The sequence below is a fragment of the Mustela lutreola genome, chromosome 1, assembly GCF_030435805.1.
Source record: "Mustela lutreola isolate mMusLut2 chromosome 1, mMusLut2.pri, whole genome shotgun sequence".
Taxonomy (NCBI): domain Eukaryota; kingdom Metazoa; phylum Chordata; class Mammalia; order Carnivora; family Mustelidae; genus Mustela; species Mustela lutreola.
The window spans coordinates 298,733-317,199 of record NC_081290.1 but is presented as its reverse complement, the minus strand read 5'-3'; the positions used below and the strand labels follow the sequence as shown (position 1 = coordinate 317,199).

General features: G+C 44.1%; 1 protein-coding gene across 2 annotated transcripts; it reads right to left on the bottom strand.

Moving 5' to 3' along the window:
* Window positions 1-294: 294 nt before the first annotated feature.
* COQ2 (coenzyme Q2, polyprenyltransferase) lies at window positions 295-18,171 on the bottom strand. Of its 2 annotated transcripts, XM_059146663.1 has the most exons (7): window positions 17,889-18,171; window positions 13,371-13,537; window positions 6,863-6,984; window positions 5,628-5,713; window positions 4,178-4,311; window positions 2,868-3,056; window positions 295-939 (listed from the first exon to the last, which is right to left on the bottom strand). In XM_059146663.1, exons 1-7 carry the CDS (start codon window positions 18,133-18,135, stop codon window positions 775-777), a joined length of 1,110 nt encoding a protein of 369 aa, XP_059002646.1. In that variant the 5' UTR covers window positions 18,136-18,171; the 3' UTR covers window positions 295-774. The 2 variants fall into 2 exon arrangements, with proteins under 2 accessions (XP_059002646.1, XP_059002723.1); XM_059146740.1 differs by lacking the exon at window positions 2,868-3,056.
* Window positions 18,172-18,467: the final 296 nt, after the last annotated feature.

Below are 18,467 nucleotides of genomic sequence, written 5' to 3'. Positions count from 1 at the left end.
GAAATCACTTTGGCTGCTATGTTGAGAACATTCTGAAGGGGACAAGGGAAGAATCTCTTAGGACACTTAAGGGACATGCCATTATCCTACATATTACAATCTGAGAAGATTTAAAAAAGAAATCAACAGAAATTAAAATAGTCTCTGGTACTAAGTTGATCAGTTTGTTTTCAGAGCAGTTCAACTCAGTTCAACAGTTCAACCCACGACCTCTGGTCACCATGGCTGTGCAGACACTGGACGTACGAAATCAATGTCAGGACTGGTAACAAAAGTACACATGGACACAGTAGATAAAAATTTTTATTTACTTATTTAAATTTTCCTAAGATATAAAAAACAGGATGGTTTCCTCAATTACTACTTTGGGTAGTGAGTAAAGGTTACAACAAAGAACAATAAACCCCAACTTTCTACAGCAGCTTTTGTTTTTCCCTAAAGACAAAGTCTGTTTTGCTACATTCATTCACTTAGGTGAGATACAGATCAGGTGTCTTTTAAAGCGCCCAAACTCATGCAGATGGGAATCTTAATAAGCAGAAGACTCACGGTCACTCAAATCCTTAAGAGTTCTTGGTTTCTGAGACATGAAGACGATTCTGCTAGTAAATGCTTGAACTAATTCCAGGCAAAGATGGTCTATGCTTTCATCTTCTGGTTCTCAGTTCATGAACAAACTGCAAGACTGCTTCTTCAAGTCTGATTATGCGGTAATAAGACCTGAGAGTATTTTGCACAAGTCTGTTTTAAAGATTCCTAGATTAACGTCATTTGCTAACTTTCTATTCTACTATCTATACTTTTCTTCACTTCATCTGTCTTCTTTTCTTTCCACAAATTCCCAAGGACAATCCCTAGCAAAACTATTAGTCCTAGTGTTCGGTTGGAGGTAAATTTATCCCAACAATCCTCTGGTCTGTCGATGTCTAGAGTGTAAATCTGTAAGAGAAGACCACAATGCTGCAATTAGCACTTAGTATGAACTTTTTGGCACCACAAATAAACACATCAGTATAGAGAAGATAGTCCTTTGTTACAGGGTTTTAAGCAATGGGAAGCCCTTATTGTATCCCAAACTGTTTCCCAGTGTAGAAAAACCTACCATATCTCTCGCTGGGTACCATCCAAGCCGCGTCCTAAAACCGTCCACTTGAGTGGCACGTGAATGCTGAGAGGCAACCATGCTATTTTTACTTCTATTTAGAAAGCTCGAAACCAGTTACACTGATCTAAAATCTGCCTCCTTTAACTCCTACCCTCCGGTTCTAGCTTTATTCCTTGGAGCAATGTTTCTCAAAAGGCTGACAAGTCACCTTTGGGAAGGACAATTCTCTATTGTGCAGGGCTCTCCACTGCGTTGAAAGATATTTAACATACCTGGCCCCACTCACCAAATGGCTGTGGTGACCCCTCCCCAGTTTATTTGTGATAACCAAAAATGCCCTATGCATGTGTAAATCTCCTTCCCATCCCCCCACAGAGAAGGGGATCTGGCAACCTAGATCTGCTCTGACCTAGAACAAACACATTCCTTCTTCTCCACAGCAGTCCTACAAATCTATCAGGAAAGCCCCATGTCCCTGTCTTAGTCATTCCTAGGCTTATTAAGCATTAGCATCCCTCATTTTCCCAACTATTTTTTATTATATGGTTGCAGATTTAAAATCATCATGATTTCCTTTTTTCCCAAACCTTAGAAAGCTATATAGTCCATCATAAAAATACGGTGTCAAGGACTAGATAGAAGACCACAAATGCCATTTAGAATTTTTTGGTGGGTTCCAAATATTTCTTACGGTATTTGTGATTTTCCTTGTAATTTCTGCCTTCCTCCACTAATATCCAGTGCTTAATTAAATATGGCGACACACCATTATCCTGATCAGACAATCAACTGATGGTGACAACACCCACAGAGCTGAGTTATGAGCAAGACAAGATGCTGCGAAATTCTGAGGAGGAAAATGGTGAAATCTAGAGAATCCTAGAGAATCACCAATTCCTGCCCTTAGCTTTCCTTGTGAGAAAAACAATGAAGGTGATACGGCATGGGGTTTACTTTATGGACATTGGATTTTAGTCTCCTTCATACTGCTATGCAAATCTGGCTTACACTGGTAAGTAATTTGCAATAATCTGTATAAAACAGATCATCTACATATAGGCTAACATGTTTTTGGATCTATCTGAAGAAAACAAAAGTAATGCTGATACAAAGCTAGAGTCCATGTACAAGCAATCTATTTCATTAAGCTTAGATCTGGTTCATTCATTTTACGAAAGTCACTAATGTAGATTCACAATATAAGCTTACGGGTGCTCGTTGGGTATCCCGGAATCCCTCTATCCAGACAGAACTCAGACATGTTAGCACTTCATGTCTTTTCTGGCCTTGGTTGCTAATGCCAGGGCACCCAACCTTAGGAATGATTAGTTCGCTAACTACCTACCATATCCATCACTGAAGCTTGGTGTAGTAAAAATATAGTTATGTTGGTCAGTTTGTTTCACAGCAATTCAACTCAACCCAAAACCTTCAGACACTGCTGAAATTTTTCCAGACATGAATCAGAAAAAATTCCAGAAACATCAAAGGAAAAAAAAAAATAAATCTAGGTTTAGTTTTATGAGACTGATGCACTGCCTACTGCGCCAAAAAGACACTAGGTTTAGTTTTAAAGTATTTCTGTAAAATAACATTTTTTAGATGACATGCTGGCGGGGGGGGGCGGTTCAGGGTAGCGCAAGTCAAGCAGCTGCTTTACGGAGTACCTTGCTCTGTAAACACGGAGGCTGTTTTGTTTAAATAATTTTTACAAATTTATACCAAGGAAAAATAAGGGGAAAAAGTAAGAAAAAGGTCCAACCTGGTGGGCCAGATGGGCTCCTACGGCAGCCAGGGCAGCGTAGTAGGGCGCCGTCTGACCACTGTTCACTCCCACCAGGCTCAGAGCCCCCAGCATCGCCACACCGAAGCCACTGAGCCACCGCTTGGTGTTTTCATGGAACCGCAGCGCCGTGGACTTAAGACCAATCAGGGCATCATCTCTCTTGTCCTAACACCAGAAAGCAGTAAGAAACTGTCCACTTTTTATTGGCATGCTATAAAACTCACCATTTTGGTTGTATAACCATCACCGCTATCTAATCCCAGAAGAAAGTGGCCTTCAAAGGACGGAAGCTGTGAAAGCCGACTAACTCAGAGACACAGGCTGACTAGCAGGCCCCTGCGGAGGTTATCCTCCAGCTCCATTTCCACATGTCCTTTTTCTTTTTTTTTTAATTTTATTTTTTCAGTGTTCCAAGATTCATGATTTATGCACCACAAGCCGTGCCCCATGCAGTGCGTGCCCTCTCAGGTGGTGGGTATTAAGGAGGGCCATCGTATTTCTTACGACCCCCCAGTGACTCTTAACTACACACTGACTACATTCCAAGTAAAACTCACGTCTAATGGTTCCCATGGCTTCTCCTCACCTCAGAGTTCTCGAATTGCGACAACTTCCTGTACATTTTAGTTTCGATCTTGCTACACGCACAGATGCAGAAAATCTTCAACTGCCACTTACCCACATCCTTCCACGCTCTCCTCCAGCTCAATCTATCCCTTGCCTCTCCCATCGACTCCCTGCTGTTGAAGCAGAGCTAGGTCTTGGTGACACACACATCCAGCTAACTGGTCACCTCCAGCAACTTAACTTCCACACACTGTTGGGCTTAGAGTCATGTGTTATCAGAGGCTGGGAGCTCCCGCAGGGACCTGCAGGCAGATCGCTATCTGATAGCTATCTCGACACCAAATCGAGTAACGAGTATGGGGTTAGTGTATGCTTTTCCTTCCATACTGGAAGCTCAGAGGGGAGTCTGCTTCTCTCCCTCACTCTGCCCTGACCCCCCAGCCACTCATATACACTCTAATAATCTTTAAAAGAAAACAGTAACAACAACAAAAGTATTCACATGCCTGGGATATGAATACTGTTTAAGTGCTTGTAAATAAGACTTGATCTCTTTAATAAACACATGCACATGAAATAAAAATATTTTATTGGAGCCAAGGAAACGTGAATGATTTTCTTTTCAGAAGAAAAAACTTTCCCTTTAATGTGGTTCATAAAGTTTCTAAATGGCAACAATAACTAAACCAAAGTTAAGGAAAAAAGATTTTTTTTTTTACCTGGTGGGCATAGATAGTATCATATATTAGAGTCCACATAATTCCAGAAAAATAAAGAGGCAGGCAAACAGACGGATCGCAGGAGCCCTTGATAGCAGACCATCCAAGTAATGCTCCCCAATTAAAAGTCAACCCTACAAGTGGTGAGACAGAGAGGACAAGTCTAAATGCACTTGAGACTCCCAAGGGGGGAGGGGCATCAACACACAGTAAGTACTTCCAGGCATTAGGCTCTGTGCACTGTATTCTATGTCTCTTCCTGAAATTCTCTCAGCTCTCCGTGGTGGTGACTAGCTACAGCACAGAAAGGAGACAGGTTCAGAGAAGTGAACAGACAATTAAAGTAACAGGTAACAGGAAGAATGATGTCACCTTGATAAACAGGGGGTCTTGTGAGAACATTTACCCTACCTCGTATGGTGCCTGGAGCAGTCAACAAGCAGTAGAAGCGGGGGTTTCAACTCGGGCCTACCTGAGTCAGAACCTCGTGTTTTTTCGTTTATGACTTGACTTCCTGCATGCTACAGAAACGAGAGTGTAGGTGGGTACAACCCAACTTCTCTGAAGACTATCAACAAACACTCCCACGTGAACAGCCCCTCTGTCTGCTCATGTGGCCCTTCGGACTGGACACTGAACTGCCTGCTGGACATTTCCACCGGCAAGTCCCTCGGGTCCCTCATACTCAGTGGGTCCCACGTGTCTTCTCTTCTTTTAGTCACTACAAAAGTAGCTCCAACAACTAGAATAGCTCTAGGAACACTAGCTTATTCCAGGAGTAGGGATTTTTGTGACCTACTTGCCTTCGGCTCCCCCTGCCAACAAGTACGTATGGAATAGCGGGGACATACCAAGGGCTATGCTAGACACTGGGCCCTCCACACGAAGAGAGCTTTATCTGTCAGGCATTTACAATTTACAACTGGGGGATGGAGGCGGCCTTCAGCATCTTCTCCTTTGATTACTGCCGGTGAAACAAGTAAGCGCCACACCAGAGCGCAGTGGGAGCTGGAGGCAAGACTGGCTTACTTTCTCCTGGAACATCTAAGGAAGGCCTCACAGGAATGGGCTAGCTAAGCTTTCACATACTAACCCCAATTCTCTTGCCTGACCGTGCTTTCTACCCGACTCCCCCAAGTCCTCAGGGCATCCAGGTCGGTGACTTAAAGAGAAGGGTAGGGTCCAATCAGTTAATTTTTTCTTCATGATATACCTTGATTTTTAAAAGAGCATTTCCAAAAATAATAATGGTGAGAATCTTAGTAAGTATGCAAAATTTCTTAGACAATAAAAATGGCTAATTGCCCTCCCTTAAAATATGAAAATCTATTCTTGGTTTAGAAAATTTCATGACCGACTTTTTATCTCTGCCACATTAGACACATACACACACACAAAAGTACAAGTTTAAGGGTACTGAAGGAAAGACTTGTGGTTATTTCAAGCTTACCCAGGGCTAACTGAGGCCAGTATGTAATTCTTTTCATTAATGGGTAGGTGATGACAAGAAGCAGGGATGCTGCTCCCAGAGCTATACTGAAATCAAGAAAAACCACTGAAGATTAGTATCACCATCTCTTAGAAATGCTAAAGACGACAATGGTAGTAACACTAATCGGAAAATGACTTTTCTTAAGTTATAACTTTTGTTATTTAAAATTATTTTCCTAGACTTTAGTTAGGATAAAAGACGATTAGAAAATATTTTAAGTGTTACAACACAACAGAACGAAGTAGTAATACATACAGTGCTTTCATGTATTAGGAGCTATTCTGTTTTACTTAGTTAACTCATTATAGTCCTCACCAAAAACGTAAGAGGCAGACAGTTTTATTCTACTTATTTTTTGCAGATGAGGAAACTGAAGCACAAAGAGATTAAGTAACTTGTTGACTATCATACAGCCAGGCAGTAGCAGGACTAATAATAAACGGAAATGTCCCAACAGAATTAAGAGTCCAGACCCCTCTCCCGATATGCACAATGGGTGTTAACTTCTCTAGGAGAGGACAGAACATCTATAAAAGGATAACAGCATAAGGTGTTCGTAGGTTTCTCCCAGTCACCCAACACCACCCTTAGAGGAAAAACCTTCTAACACCATTTTCATGTGATGCTGTCAGGGCAAATTAAGTCTAGCCTCTATGAAGTGACACTAATTTTTTGTCTTGTTTTCCTCATTTATATACTTTGTAAGGAGCAATCTGATGCACAAAGTTTGATTTTGTCTCTATTTAAGAGAAAGAGGAACGAACCCTTCCACTTCTCCCCCTGTCATTGATTATGAGCACGACTCTAGGAAAGACCTGCTTAATATTTTTGAAAAATGAATATAATCACTTCCATCTAACTTAGAGACACTGTCAGGATAGGGTATACGTACACATCCATGTATGCATTTGGAAAAGCTATGAAAGTGCCATGTTTTTCTTGGGGAACACATAATGTAAGTGTAACCATGGTTCAGAATAAATTAAATGCTGATCTTCTCATTCCTCTGGCAGAAAACATTCTTGGTTTTATGACATGTGGTGATTTCTTTATACTTGCTAACTTACAGATGCTCCATAGATAGCCAACAAATAATTTTGTGATAAAGATACATCAATTTTATTTATTTCTACTTTCTCCATTTCAAAAGAAAGAGATTTTATATGTGACTCTGAAAAACATATTTACTATACCTGTAGTAATTCAGACACAGAAGAACACCCAGTGCCAACGTCAGCTGTCCCCCGAGGAAAAGAAAGGATCGAAAAATTGAAATGTCTCCAGCAGCTATTGGGCGATTTGCAGTTCTTATAACCTTAATAAAGAAAAACACAAACCTTAGCCTCATGTAATGGTTTAATCATGGATTTAAACATGTAATGAAGAGAACAGCCCAAGGTAGGCACTAAGTGAAAACCATGACTAAAATGTGAAATCAACATGGGAAGCACTGCCATAAATCAAAACTTCGCCTTCAAACAGCTATAAAAAGCACTAAAAATTCCCACCACTCATTCCCCTTTCTTTCCATCTCCCATTTCTGAATACACTAAATAGAGCAACTTCCTCACCTGGCTAATTAGGTACCCAGCTTATCAGCAAGTATACGTTTAATTTCCACAGAGAAAAGAGAGGCAATTCTCAGGAAAGAGGAAACTGCAGTCAATGTTTTGACGACAGGAAGCCCTGCACTCAGCAATCAAATGTAAATAAAGAAAGAAGACAAATTATCTGGGTTTGAAAACAGGAGTCCTTTTGCCAGGCTATTTAAGGATGGGTCTATAATCTAATATTAACTGTACCCAAATACAAAGGGCAGATTCAATATTATGAACAGACAGAGCCATTATGTGGACAAATAAGATACATTAGTTGTTCTTTTCCTGTCTAAAAATCATGAAACGTGACTATTCTAAACTGAAGCATAAAAAAGAGCATAACCAAAATTTTCAACATTTTTAGAAGAACTCCGGATCTGGGTCCCAAGAGCCCAGCATGTGAATCTGTTCCATCACCTACCAGCTGTGTGAATTTTAGCAAATTACTTAACCTCTCTTGGACTTAGGTTACTTACCTGTTACAAGAAAAAAGGAAGAGAGAGGAAAAAGAAGACAAGAGATAAGAGCACTGCCTCATAGAGTAAGAGCAGTGTCTAAAAACCACATGCAATAAATGTTAACTATTTTGATTTTCATTTGTATCAAGGGTTATTAGCAAACTATGGCCTATGGGCCAAATCCAGCCTACTGCCTATTTTTAGATGGCCTGTGAGCTAGTAAGAATAGTTTTTACTTTTTTAGGCAATTGAAAATCAGCTAAAAAAGGGGTACTGTATTATGACACATGAAAATAATATCAAATTCAAGTTTCAGTGTACATAAATAAAATTCTATTGAAACAGAGATATACCCATTTGTTAACATATTGTATAAGGCTGCTTTCATGCTGAATAGAATCAAATCGTTGCAACAAAGATGGGATGGCCCACAAAGACTAAAATATTTACTATCTGCTCCTTTACAGAAAAATGTGCTGACCCATTTCATAGCATGGTTCACTCTGCAATACACAGTTTGTCAAAAACTGTAATGACTCACCTTGGTTAGACTGCCAGACCTGGATCTTTTATCTTTGATTTGGTCCCTATAGTTTTAGTTAGAAATATATTATGTCCTGTATTTGTTTTAGATTGTTATGATTATTCCAGCTACTACGTGAGTGCTTACAATATGCCACTATGCTAAGAGCTACGTATGCATCACATCACTGAATCCTCATAACAACACTGACTTTTAGCCACTCACACGTTCTTGCCGTCTCTGTTTCAGCAGAGGCTTGGCAACTTCCCAAATAACGGATGGGGGGGAGCACAATCTGTCCAGTCCCCTGACCACACTACTAACCACAGGTTAGACCATCCCTTCAGTACTGATAACCGCCTGGCTAACTTCGAAAAGTGAAAAAAAAAACTAGCACTCCATCAAAACACTAAGAATGATATGATGATTAAACATATTGTATGTGATTTTTAATGAAACCATTTGCTTATAGCTTATAAAACTAAATCACTGGGGCACCTGGGTGACTCAGCCAGTTAAGCATCTAACTTCGGCTCAGGTCAAGATCTCGGGGTCTTGGGCCTGGAGCCCTGCACAGGGTTTCCTGCTCAGCGGGGAGTCTGCTTGTCCCTTTCCCGTTGCCCCTCCCCAACTTGTTCTCTCTCTCTGAAATAAATAAAATATTTTTAAAAATAAAATAAAACTAAATCATTAATGCCTGTATGTTGAGATTATTGCAATGTTTATGGACCTAATGCTTATCACATGGTTGGCATATTATACAAAATCAACAGAACACACTTAACTCGCACCAGAATAACAATTTACTTAACATTTAATGTATCAGCAATTTACTTATTATCTAACACACTAAGCAAAATCCTGAGCCACAAACATCCCTAATGATATACAGTCCTTAAGAAACTGTGATAAGCATACAACATGGCCAAGCTGTAACTTATCCTTTAAAATACCAAAAAATGTTGTGTTTCTTTTTTTTTTTTTTAAAGATTTTATTTATTATTTGACAGACAGAGATCACAAGTAGGCAGAGAGGCAGGCAGAGAGAGAGGGAAGCAGGCTCCCTGCTGAGCAGAGAGCCTGATGTGGGACTCGATCCCAGGACCCTGAGATCATGACCTGAGCTGGAGGCAGAGGCTTTAACCCACTGAGCCACCCAGGCACCCCTGTTGTGTTTCTTTATACTAATAATGAACTACCTCAAAGGGAATTAAGAAAACAATATCATTTACAATTGCAGTAAAGAATAAGATATAAAGAGACAAATTTAACCAAGGAGGTGAGAGACCTGTATGTTGAAAATTACACGACATTGGGACGCCTGGGTGGCTCAGTTGGTTAAGCAGCTGCCTTCGGCTCAGGTCATGATCCCAGCGTCCTGGGATCGAGTCCCACATCGGGCTCCTTGTTCAGCAGGGAGCCTGCTTCTCCCTCTGCCTCTGCCTGCCATTCTGTCTGCCTGTGCTCACTCTCTCCCCCTCTCTCTCTCTGATAAATTAAAAAAAAAAAAAAAAAAAAAAAAAAAAAAAAATTACACGACATTAATGAAAGAATTAAGACACAGTATATGGAAAGATATTTCATGCTCATGCATTGGGAGAATTCATGTTGCTAAAATGTCCATACCTCTCAAAGCAATATAGAGAGTCAATGCAATCCCTAGCAAAACTCCAAAGGCATTTTTCACAGAAATAAAATGTTCCTAAAAGTTGTATGGAACCACAAAAGACTCTGAGTAGCCAAAGCAATCTTGAGAAAGATGAACAAAGCTGGAGGCATCACACTTCCTGATTTCAAACTATACTACAAAGCTACACTAATTAAAACAGTATGATTTTGGCATTAAACAGACATACAGATCAATGAAACAGAATAGAGAGCCCAGAAATAAACCCACACATTTATGGTCAACTGATTTATGACAAAGGAGCCAAGACTATACAACAGAGAAAGAACAGTCTCTTCAGTAACTGGTGCTGGGAAAACTGGAGAGCTAGACGAATACATCTGGGATGCCTATAAACAGGACACCCAAAATTAACTCAATTGGGCTTAAAGACTTGCACAAAAGACCTGAAACCATAAAACTCTTAGAAGAAAACATAGCAATAAGCTCCTAGACACAGGTCTTGGCAATTTTTTTGGATCTAACAGCAAAAGTAAAAGCGACAAAAGCAAAAATAAAGTGGGACTGCATCAATCCAGAAAGCTTCTGCACAGCAATGTGAACCATCAGTGAAATGAAAATCAACTTACCGAATGGGGGGAAAACATTTCTGCAAACCATATATCCAATAAGGGATACACACACACACACACACACACACACACACATCTCCCAATTTATAAAGAACTCCTGTAACTAAAAAAACAAAAAACAAAAATCCAAATAAAAAATAGGCAGAACTCATGAATAGACATTTTTCCAAGAAGACATACAGATGGCCAACAGATGCATGGAAAGATGCTTAATATCACTAATCATCAGGGAAATGCAAACGGAACCACAGTGAGGTATCATCTCACACCTGTTACAATGGCTATTGACAAAAAGACAAAAATAAGTTTTGGTGAGGATGGAAGAAAAGGGAATCCTTGTGCATTATTAGTAGAATATAAACTGTTGCAACCACTGTGGAAAACAGTATGGCAGTCCCTCAAAAAATTACAAGTAGAACTATTGTATGATCCAGAATTCCACATCTGGGTATTCATCCAAGGAAAATGAATATATTAATTCAAAAAGATATATGCACCCCCATGTTCACTGAAGCATTACCTAAAGTAGCCAAGTGATGGAAACAATCTAACTGTCCGTTGATGGATGAATGGATTAAAAAAAAACTGTGGTACACCTACACATATACACAAAATACTATTCAACCATTAAAAATAATCTTCCCATTTTGCAACAACATGGATGGATCCCAGGGCATTATGCTCAGTGAAATAAGTCAGACAGACAAACACTATATGATCTCTCTTACATGTGGAATCTAAAACAAACAAAACAAAACAAAAACTCAAGATTATTAAAAAAGAGAACAGGTTGGTGGTTACCAGAGGTAGGGCTGGGAGCAGTGGGGGCAGGAAAGAAATGGGTGAACTTATTTGTTCTCTTTCATTTAAATAAACTGAACAAAAATTTAAAAAAAAATTAATTTTAAAAAAGAGAGAAGCATGTAACATTTTAAATCATGTTAGCAAAACCTCCTCAATAGCTACAAAACACTCATTTAAGAGCTTTGTTATATGTGTACACAGAATCTGGACTTTCCTAATCGAGAAAAATGTCATAGGGGAGATAAAAGGTATCTCATCAGCAATCTTTTACCTAAGGAGAAAAAAAATCACTTCAGGGGAAACTAAAATGGTCATATTTTGTTAATTATAAGTTGGTTGGTTTGAATATATTATTTTTTTTAATTAACCTTTTTCTTTTGAGATAACTGTAGATTCAAATGCAGCTTTTAAAGACTATCTTGGCATTTTAAAAAAATATAAAGATCCCACGTATTCTTTATCCAGTTTCCCCCAAAAGTAACATCCGCAAAACTTTACAGTTCAATAAAATATTACAACCAGGATTTTGGTATTAGCTGCTCCAAACATGTTCAATAATTACTTTGAAGTGATACACACCAGCAGCCTCAATCATACAGTCATGCGGAATGAACGGCTGACAGGGGTTATGAACCCCAAATCAGGAAAGTGTGCATCTCCTGGCAAGAAGCAGGGGGGCGGTGGGATGTGTTCAGCATACAGTTCCTGCCACCTGCCACAAGCCTATCCTCCAGCCACACACAAACCACATCCGGCAGTTGTTAAGCTTTATACTTCATCTCATAGCCACACTCTCTATCTGCTGTTCCCTCCGTCCAGAGTGACCTTCATTCTCCAGCCCATCTTTTTCCTGCCAACTTATTCGGACACCGTTCAGTCCCTCCCCTGGAAAGTTCTCTCTGCTCCCTTTGGCTGAGGTAGGCGGTCTTCAATTAAGTTCCCCTGCAGATACCATTCTCCCAACAGTGCTGTAAGAGTGTAGCTATGAAACTGTGCGGTCAGGAATGCTGTCCTTCATCCACACAATCCTCCTAACGCCTGTCACTGTGTCTCACACACAGCAAATAATCAATATTTTTTTGAATTAAAAAAGACATTGTGGTACTGTTCTTATAAACTAAAAATCGTTACAGGTGTGTCTTGCTAAAGAAAAATTCAGACCAGCATGAAAGGCAAAGTAGGGATGAGTTTATATATATATAAATAATGAAAACACACACACATATTTATATATATGTATATAAGATTATTCATTTTACATAATTTAGCATGGGTTTCTTTTAAATTGAAAGTTTACTTTATTATTTACTCAAGCATTTAACGAATGATCTTATACTTGTTTGTGGCAGAGTCGCTAAGGACAAAAGGCAAGTAAGATGGATGTTTCCCTTGAGAAAATAACCGTTGAGGAAGAAATAATTACACATATGCATTGGAATACGCATAGAAAGTAATCTGGAGAAATATAATGCATCAAACTGTTAAGTGAAGTTTCTCTGGGGGTTTGGGAGAGCAAGTAAGAAAGACTTGCACTTTCTATACTTTGTATTTCTGTACTGTCTGAATTTTTCAGATTAAACATGTACTATTTTTCCAAAGAGAAAAAAAGGAATAAAATTACATTTTTTAATGAAATAATTTTAGCAAACACTAACGGGGCTTCCCTGGCTTATTTAAATGAAGATTTGATTTCATCAAAGAATAGTCACAACTCCAGTATGTAACTCAAAGGAAAGAACAACAGTCCTCTTGGATGCACAAAGGCTCAGGATGATCTTTTTGCTTTGCTTCTAATGTCCTTACCTTGGCCGCCTAAATTCTAATTCATTTTGTAAAAATGAAGTACACGTCCTGCCTGCCTGGCCGCTCTTGTGTGGAGAAAGGGGATGCGCCGCACTGTGCAATGCCAGCCACTCAACTGAAAACCGGCACTCCTCATGCTGGATTTCAGCGAGTCTGCTAAAGATCCCTTGCCTTCTGTGGACTGCAAAAGTGATGCCACCATGTCACTGTACAGAATTGAGAGGGGGCTCCCTATTCCTTTCCAGGAAGAAACTACCTTTTTATCATAGTCCCGGTCCCACATGTCATTAATAGTACAGCCTGCTCCGCGCATCAGAACAGCTCCAGTGCCAAAGAGGGATAACATGTACCAATCTGGAAAACAACCAGGTTCAGCTGCTAACCCAATGCTCCAAGTACATGGCAGATACAGCAGCCAGGTGCCTAAGCAAAAATAAAAAGACAAAGAAGGTACACATTCGAGTTAGTCAGCTATCTTCATTTGTTCAAACGTTATAATCCCAAGAAGAACACAAAATCAAAAGCACATGACAAAACTGGGAAAATACATGAACAACTTGTATCACAACGGACTCTTTGGCCCTATGTAGAACCCTAGAAACTGGAAAGAGATCAATACTGCAATGGAAAAACAGACAAAGGATTATAGAAGTTCACAGAAAAAGAAATACAAATGACTCTTCTTTATATGAAAGATCAAACTTTCAGAAATACACATCAAAATGACATTGAGATAACATTCTTCATACACACCCTTGGGAATGACATTCGCACACACTGCCCGTGAGGTTACAAAGCCGTCCACCCGTATGGAGGGCTACCAGACTACTGTTACAGTGCGTGTGCACTTCCCCACTCCAAACACATACATCTGAATGTCCGTATGTTCACAGGCCATGCCAGGGAGGATACAGGAGAAACGGATACTTGCCTCTCAGGAAGGGAACTGGGTGGCTAGGAGACAGGGGAGAAGACTTAGTTTTCACTCTACACCTTTGCAATTTCTGAATTTTGTATCATATGCACATATTACCCTGCTAAAAAAAAGTTAGCAAAACTTTCTTCTGTTGTTAGTACAATAAAATAAAATTGTCTTGTGGGAAGGTGGACATAAAGCTACTGTTTTTCAAGTATTTTGCCATGTAGTGCCAATCAAATGGCATTTGTTCTTGGTCCTTAGCCTATAAACTAGATGAAATAAAGCTAAAACCAAATAGATTGTTCAGAAAAGAGATTTCACATGTAAACTTTGATATTCCACTTTCAAAAGAAAGTCTTTCAACAAATGTTTGGAAATGGTGCCTATTATGATAAATTCTGAGCTTTACTTCCCAATTTAGACACATCATAGAAAAAGGAGATGTGGCTAAGATGAGATCCTATACAAAAACAGCTGAAATGACAAAGTGCTTATAATCCTATTTAAATTTTGTAAGTTCAAGTTTTATTCATTTACAGGTATTTATAAAACACATACAGGAACTGAGAATACAGCAGTGACTAAGGGAGAGAGGCTTCTAAATGAAAAGGAGGAAACACAGTTAAACAAACAATAACAATAAAATAGATCAATTCAAAAACAGGGCAAATACAGCGTCCTTCAAAGCCATAAAACAGTGCCACCCAAGTCACTGGTGGAGGGACCAGAGAGGACACAGCAGAAAAGGCAAGGAGAGACTGAAAACAAGCAAGGGCCAGTTCAGACTAGAATTCAGGTTCAGGAGTGCTGGACAGACTCCTATTTGGTGTGTCCCATATAAAACAAACGCAACAACAGCTAACACTGCTTGAAGTGTTAGCTACTGTTCTAAATGCTTTATACACACAAATTCATTCAATCCCCCCCCACACCCTTACAGAGTGGGCACTAGTACTGTTCCTGTTTCACATACAAATGAGGAAACAAACTCACAGAGAGGTTAAGTGTTTAACTACCTCCTTTCTCCTGGATCTACCAGTACAGCTCAGAGGGGCAGACTGACCCTGCTCTGATAGAAGCAAAAGAACACCACTCCAAAGACATTATTTTCCTGGTGCAACTAGACCTGAAGGGTCTGTTTTCTAAAAATTCTGAAGAGAAAAGAAGTGCAGTCACCGACAGCATTTCTACATCAGCAACATTTCCTTTGCCATTAGTCTCCGTTATAGGAACCATATTCATTTACACAGGGGAATCTGTAGAGCACCCCATGGGTGGGTGGGGGGGCTTCCTATCATGAAGGGAAAAGTCAGACATTCAGTTCGATGTCTGCCACAAGAAATGGAGTGATGCTAGACACTACAGTATACTAAACCTGAAGGTTTAGTCTTCTTCATATATAAATAAGAGGAAAGACTATCTACGTCTCAGAACTATTATGAGCAAAGGAAACCAGTGATAACGAAAATAAAAACAGTAAGAGCAAACATGTAACTGTTACTATGTCCCAGGTGCTGTCATGAAACACTTGATTCTCATGACAAACCCGAGATAGGCAGAGTTTGTAGATACCCACTTAAATACAAAAACTGAAGCACAGAGGAAGACGTAATCTGCCCAAGATCACGAAGGCAAAAAGTGGCCGAGCTGAAATTTACACTCCGGTAGCCCCGCTCCCGTCTGTGTCAGGCCAGGGCTGCCACTCAGTACACCTGACGCTCCACATACGTTCTCCCGGCTCCTCGGCCACCCTGATTCTCAGCCACGGGGCTTCCCTCGCTTCCCTATGGCCCTTCTGTTCTTCTCCTCCGTCAAGGGTTCAGAGAGGACAAGGATGCCAACAGGTTTCAGAAAGAAAGGTCTGTTGTAGAAAAAGGAGAAACTTTCTGGGAGAGGAAATAAAACGAACACGTTCTGAGAGGTGGGCAGACCAAAAAGCCTATGGATATGGAACCTAAGATTCTTTACTAATTACATATTATCTTCCAGACAACATACTCACCCGCAAATGGAGTAAAACAGAAATTACAACTAAATTACACAATTTCGTGTAAAGAGTGCCACCTGCTGAAATTTTGAAATACTGTCGTTTGTGGAATTTGAACAAACTTGTAATCCATTCTGAAAAACAATGAATTCCACTGTGATTTATAAAACGAGATCCAATTTCAACAAAGTACAACAATGAACATAAAATTGCTCCATGAAAGAGTAATTCAAATAAAGAAACATCAGGCCTGCGGTTCTACTGTCCATTTACGGTCCCCGGCAGAGAGCAGGGGCTGGAACGCGCCGGCCGCACGACTGACGGCGGCTCAGTAACTGTCTCGAAGACCCTGCGGTCACCGTCTTGTGCCCAACTAAAGCGCGCAGGTGCCTCCCCAAGATTCGGAACTCTTAACGGGTCTTGAATTCTCACCAAAGCCCAGCACCTCCGGGGCACTGAGCAGGGCAGGCCCGTCGCAAGGCCCCGCACACGCAAACGAGTCCCACGGCGGCGTAGGGAGTCCGCGCTACCCGCGTCTTCATCTTATGTTTGAGGAAGTTAGAGGTCTGGTTCCAGACCTTTAGTCGTAACCTCTTAGTGGCCTGCACCATGTGGCGGGGTGTGCGGCCACTATGCAGACGCCGGAGGTCCCGGCAGTGGGAATCCCGCAGCCGCTCGTCGGTCCGGAGCTGTGCGGGCCTAGAGCGCGGCTCGGACCCGGACGCCGGAGCCGAAGGCCGCGGCGCCTCGGAGGAGAACCGGGCTCGGAGATGTACCAACTTGAACGCGGCCCCAAACGCAAGGGGTCACAGGGCAGGGCTGTCCTTTTCATCCGCTTCTGCAGCTTAGGAGCTCAGTGTTGTCCCGCTCCGTGCTCTGACCCAGATGCGCGGTCCACGGCCTAGAGCACCACGAGCAAGACCAACTCGGGGCCTCGGCCGGGCAGAGCCGGCCCGACGGGCTCTCCACGCCCGGCAAACGCCCCCGCCAGACGGACCCAGCCCCGGCCGCGTCCCCGCTGCCGGCGGTCCCTCCTGGTCCGCTCCGGCCCGGCCCGGCCTCCCGGGCGTTCCCGCACCGCGCGCCGGCCCAGGCGAGCCCCCGCCCGGGCGCTCCAGCTCCCCGCCCCGCCCGCCGGGCTCTCACCCCTGCCCTGCGGGGGTCCGTCTGCTCCCGACACGTCCTCGCCTCGGAGCCCCCGCGAGCCGCTCGCTCCACCGCCGCACTGTGCACGGCGCGCGCCGCGAGCTCGACCCTCCGGCGCAGCCCTCGGTCTCCCGCAGCCGCGACGGGCGTCCCGACCCCGACACCAGCGGCGCGGAGGAGCTCGTCGGCCACGACCGCCAGGCTCCGCGGGGACGCGGGATGGGGGCGGGGGCGCGGGATGGGGGCGGCTCGTGGGCGCGGCGCGCGCACCGCACGGAGGAGCCAGCAGCCGCGGCGTGCGTCCGTCCGTCCGTCCGTCCGTGCGTCCGTCCGCGACGAGAGACCCAGGGCGGAGCCACAGGCCGCCGGGCGACCTCTTCAACAGCGGGGACCGGAGGTCTCGGGGCCACTGCGAGCCGCCAGGCGGACCGCGGGCGCTGACCCCGCCGGACTCCACCGAACCGAGTCGTCGTGTTGCGGGCGGCGCCGGGACTCGGGGTCCGCACTGCGGGGTCCGCGGCGGCTCCGGCGGCCGCTCTGCGCTTAGGGCCGCGGGCACCGGCGCCAACGCGACCGCAGAGCGACCCGGCCTCGGGGACGGAAAGGCCGGCGGGCCGCCCGCGAGTCGGGGCGCCCCCGCACGCCCGCAGCCCCCGCACGCCCGATGTCCCCGCCCCCGCAGCCCCCGCCCCCGCAGCCCCCGCACGCCCGCGCGCACTCACCGACCGGCCTGTCCAGCCGCATGAGGCGCAAGTAGGGCTGCAGAGGGCGGGGCGCCGAGTCCACGACCGCCGCGGCCGAGAGGCTGAGCCGGCGCCTGCGCGGTCCCGGCCCGGCCGGAGCCTGCCCGTGCCCCGCGCGCGACACGCCGACCGCGCGCACCAGGGCCAGGGCGCGGGAGTCCCGCCGCCACGAGTGCGTCAGGCCCCGCAGACCCCGCGCGAGCGCCGCGCCGCGAGCGCCCAGCATGGCGCTTGGGAGGGCGTGGCCCGCGCCGGCCCGGGGTCACGCCGCGGCGGGCCTGCGCAGTGACGTCAGCGGGCGGCGGCGCGCGTCCGACGGGGCTCCGGGCGGCGCGGGCCGAGCGAGTGTGGTGAGGGCGCGGGAGCGCTGCGGTGGGCGCTGCGGCCCCGGGGCGGGTCCCGGGATCCTCCGTGTCCGCGGGGTCCCCGGACCGGCAGCGGGAGGAGCGCTCGCTCGCTGGAGCAGCTGGAGCGGGACCGAGGGGCGGCCTCGAAGCGCCTGCAGGACGCTCGCTCGCCGGCGGCGCTTCCCGGTGAAGCGCGCGCGTGTGAGGTAAA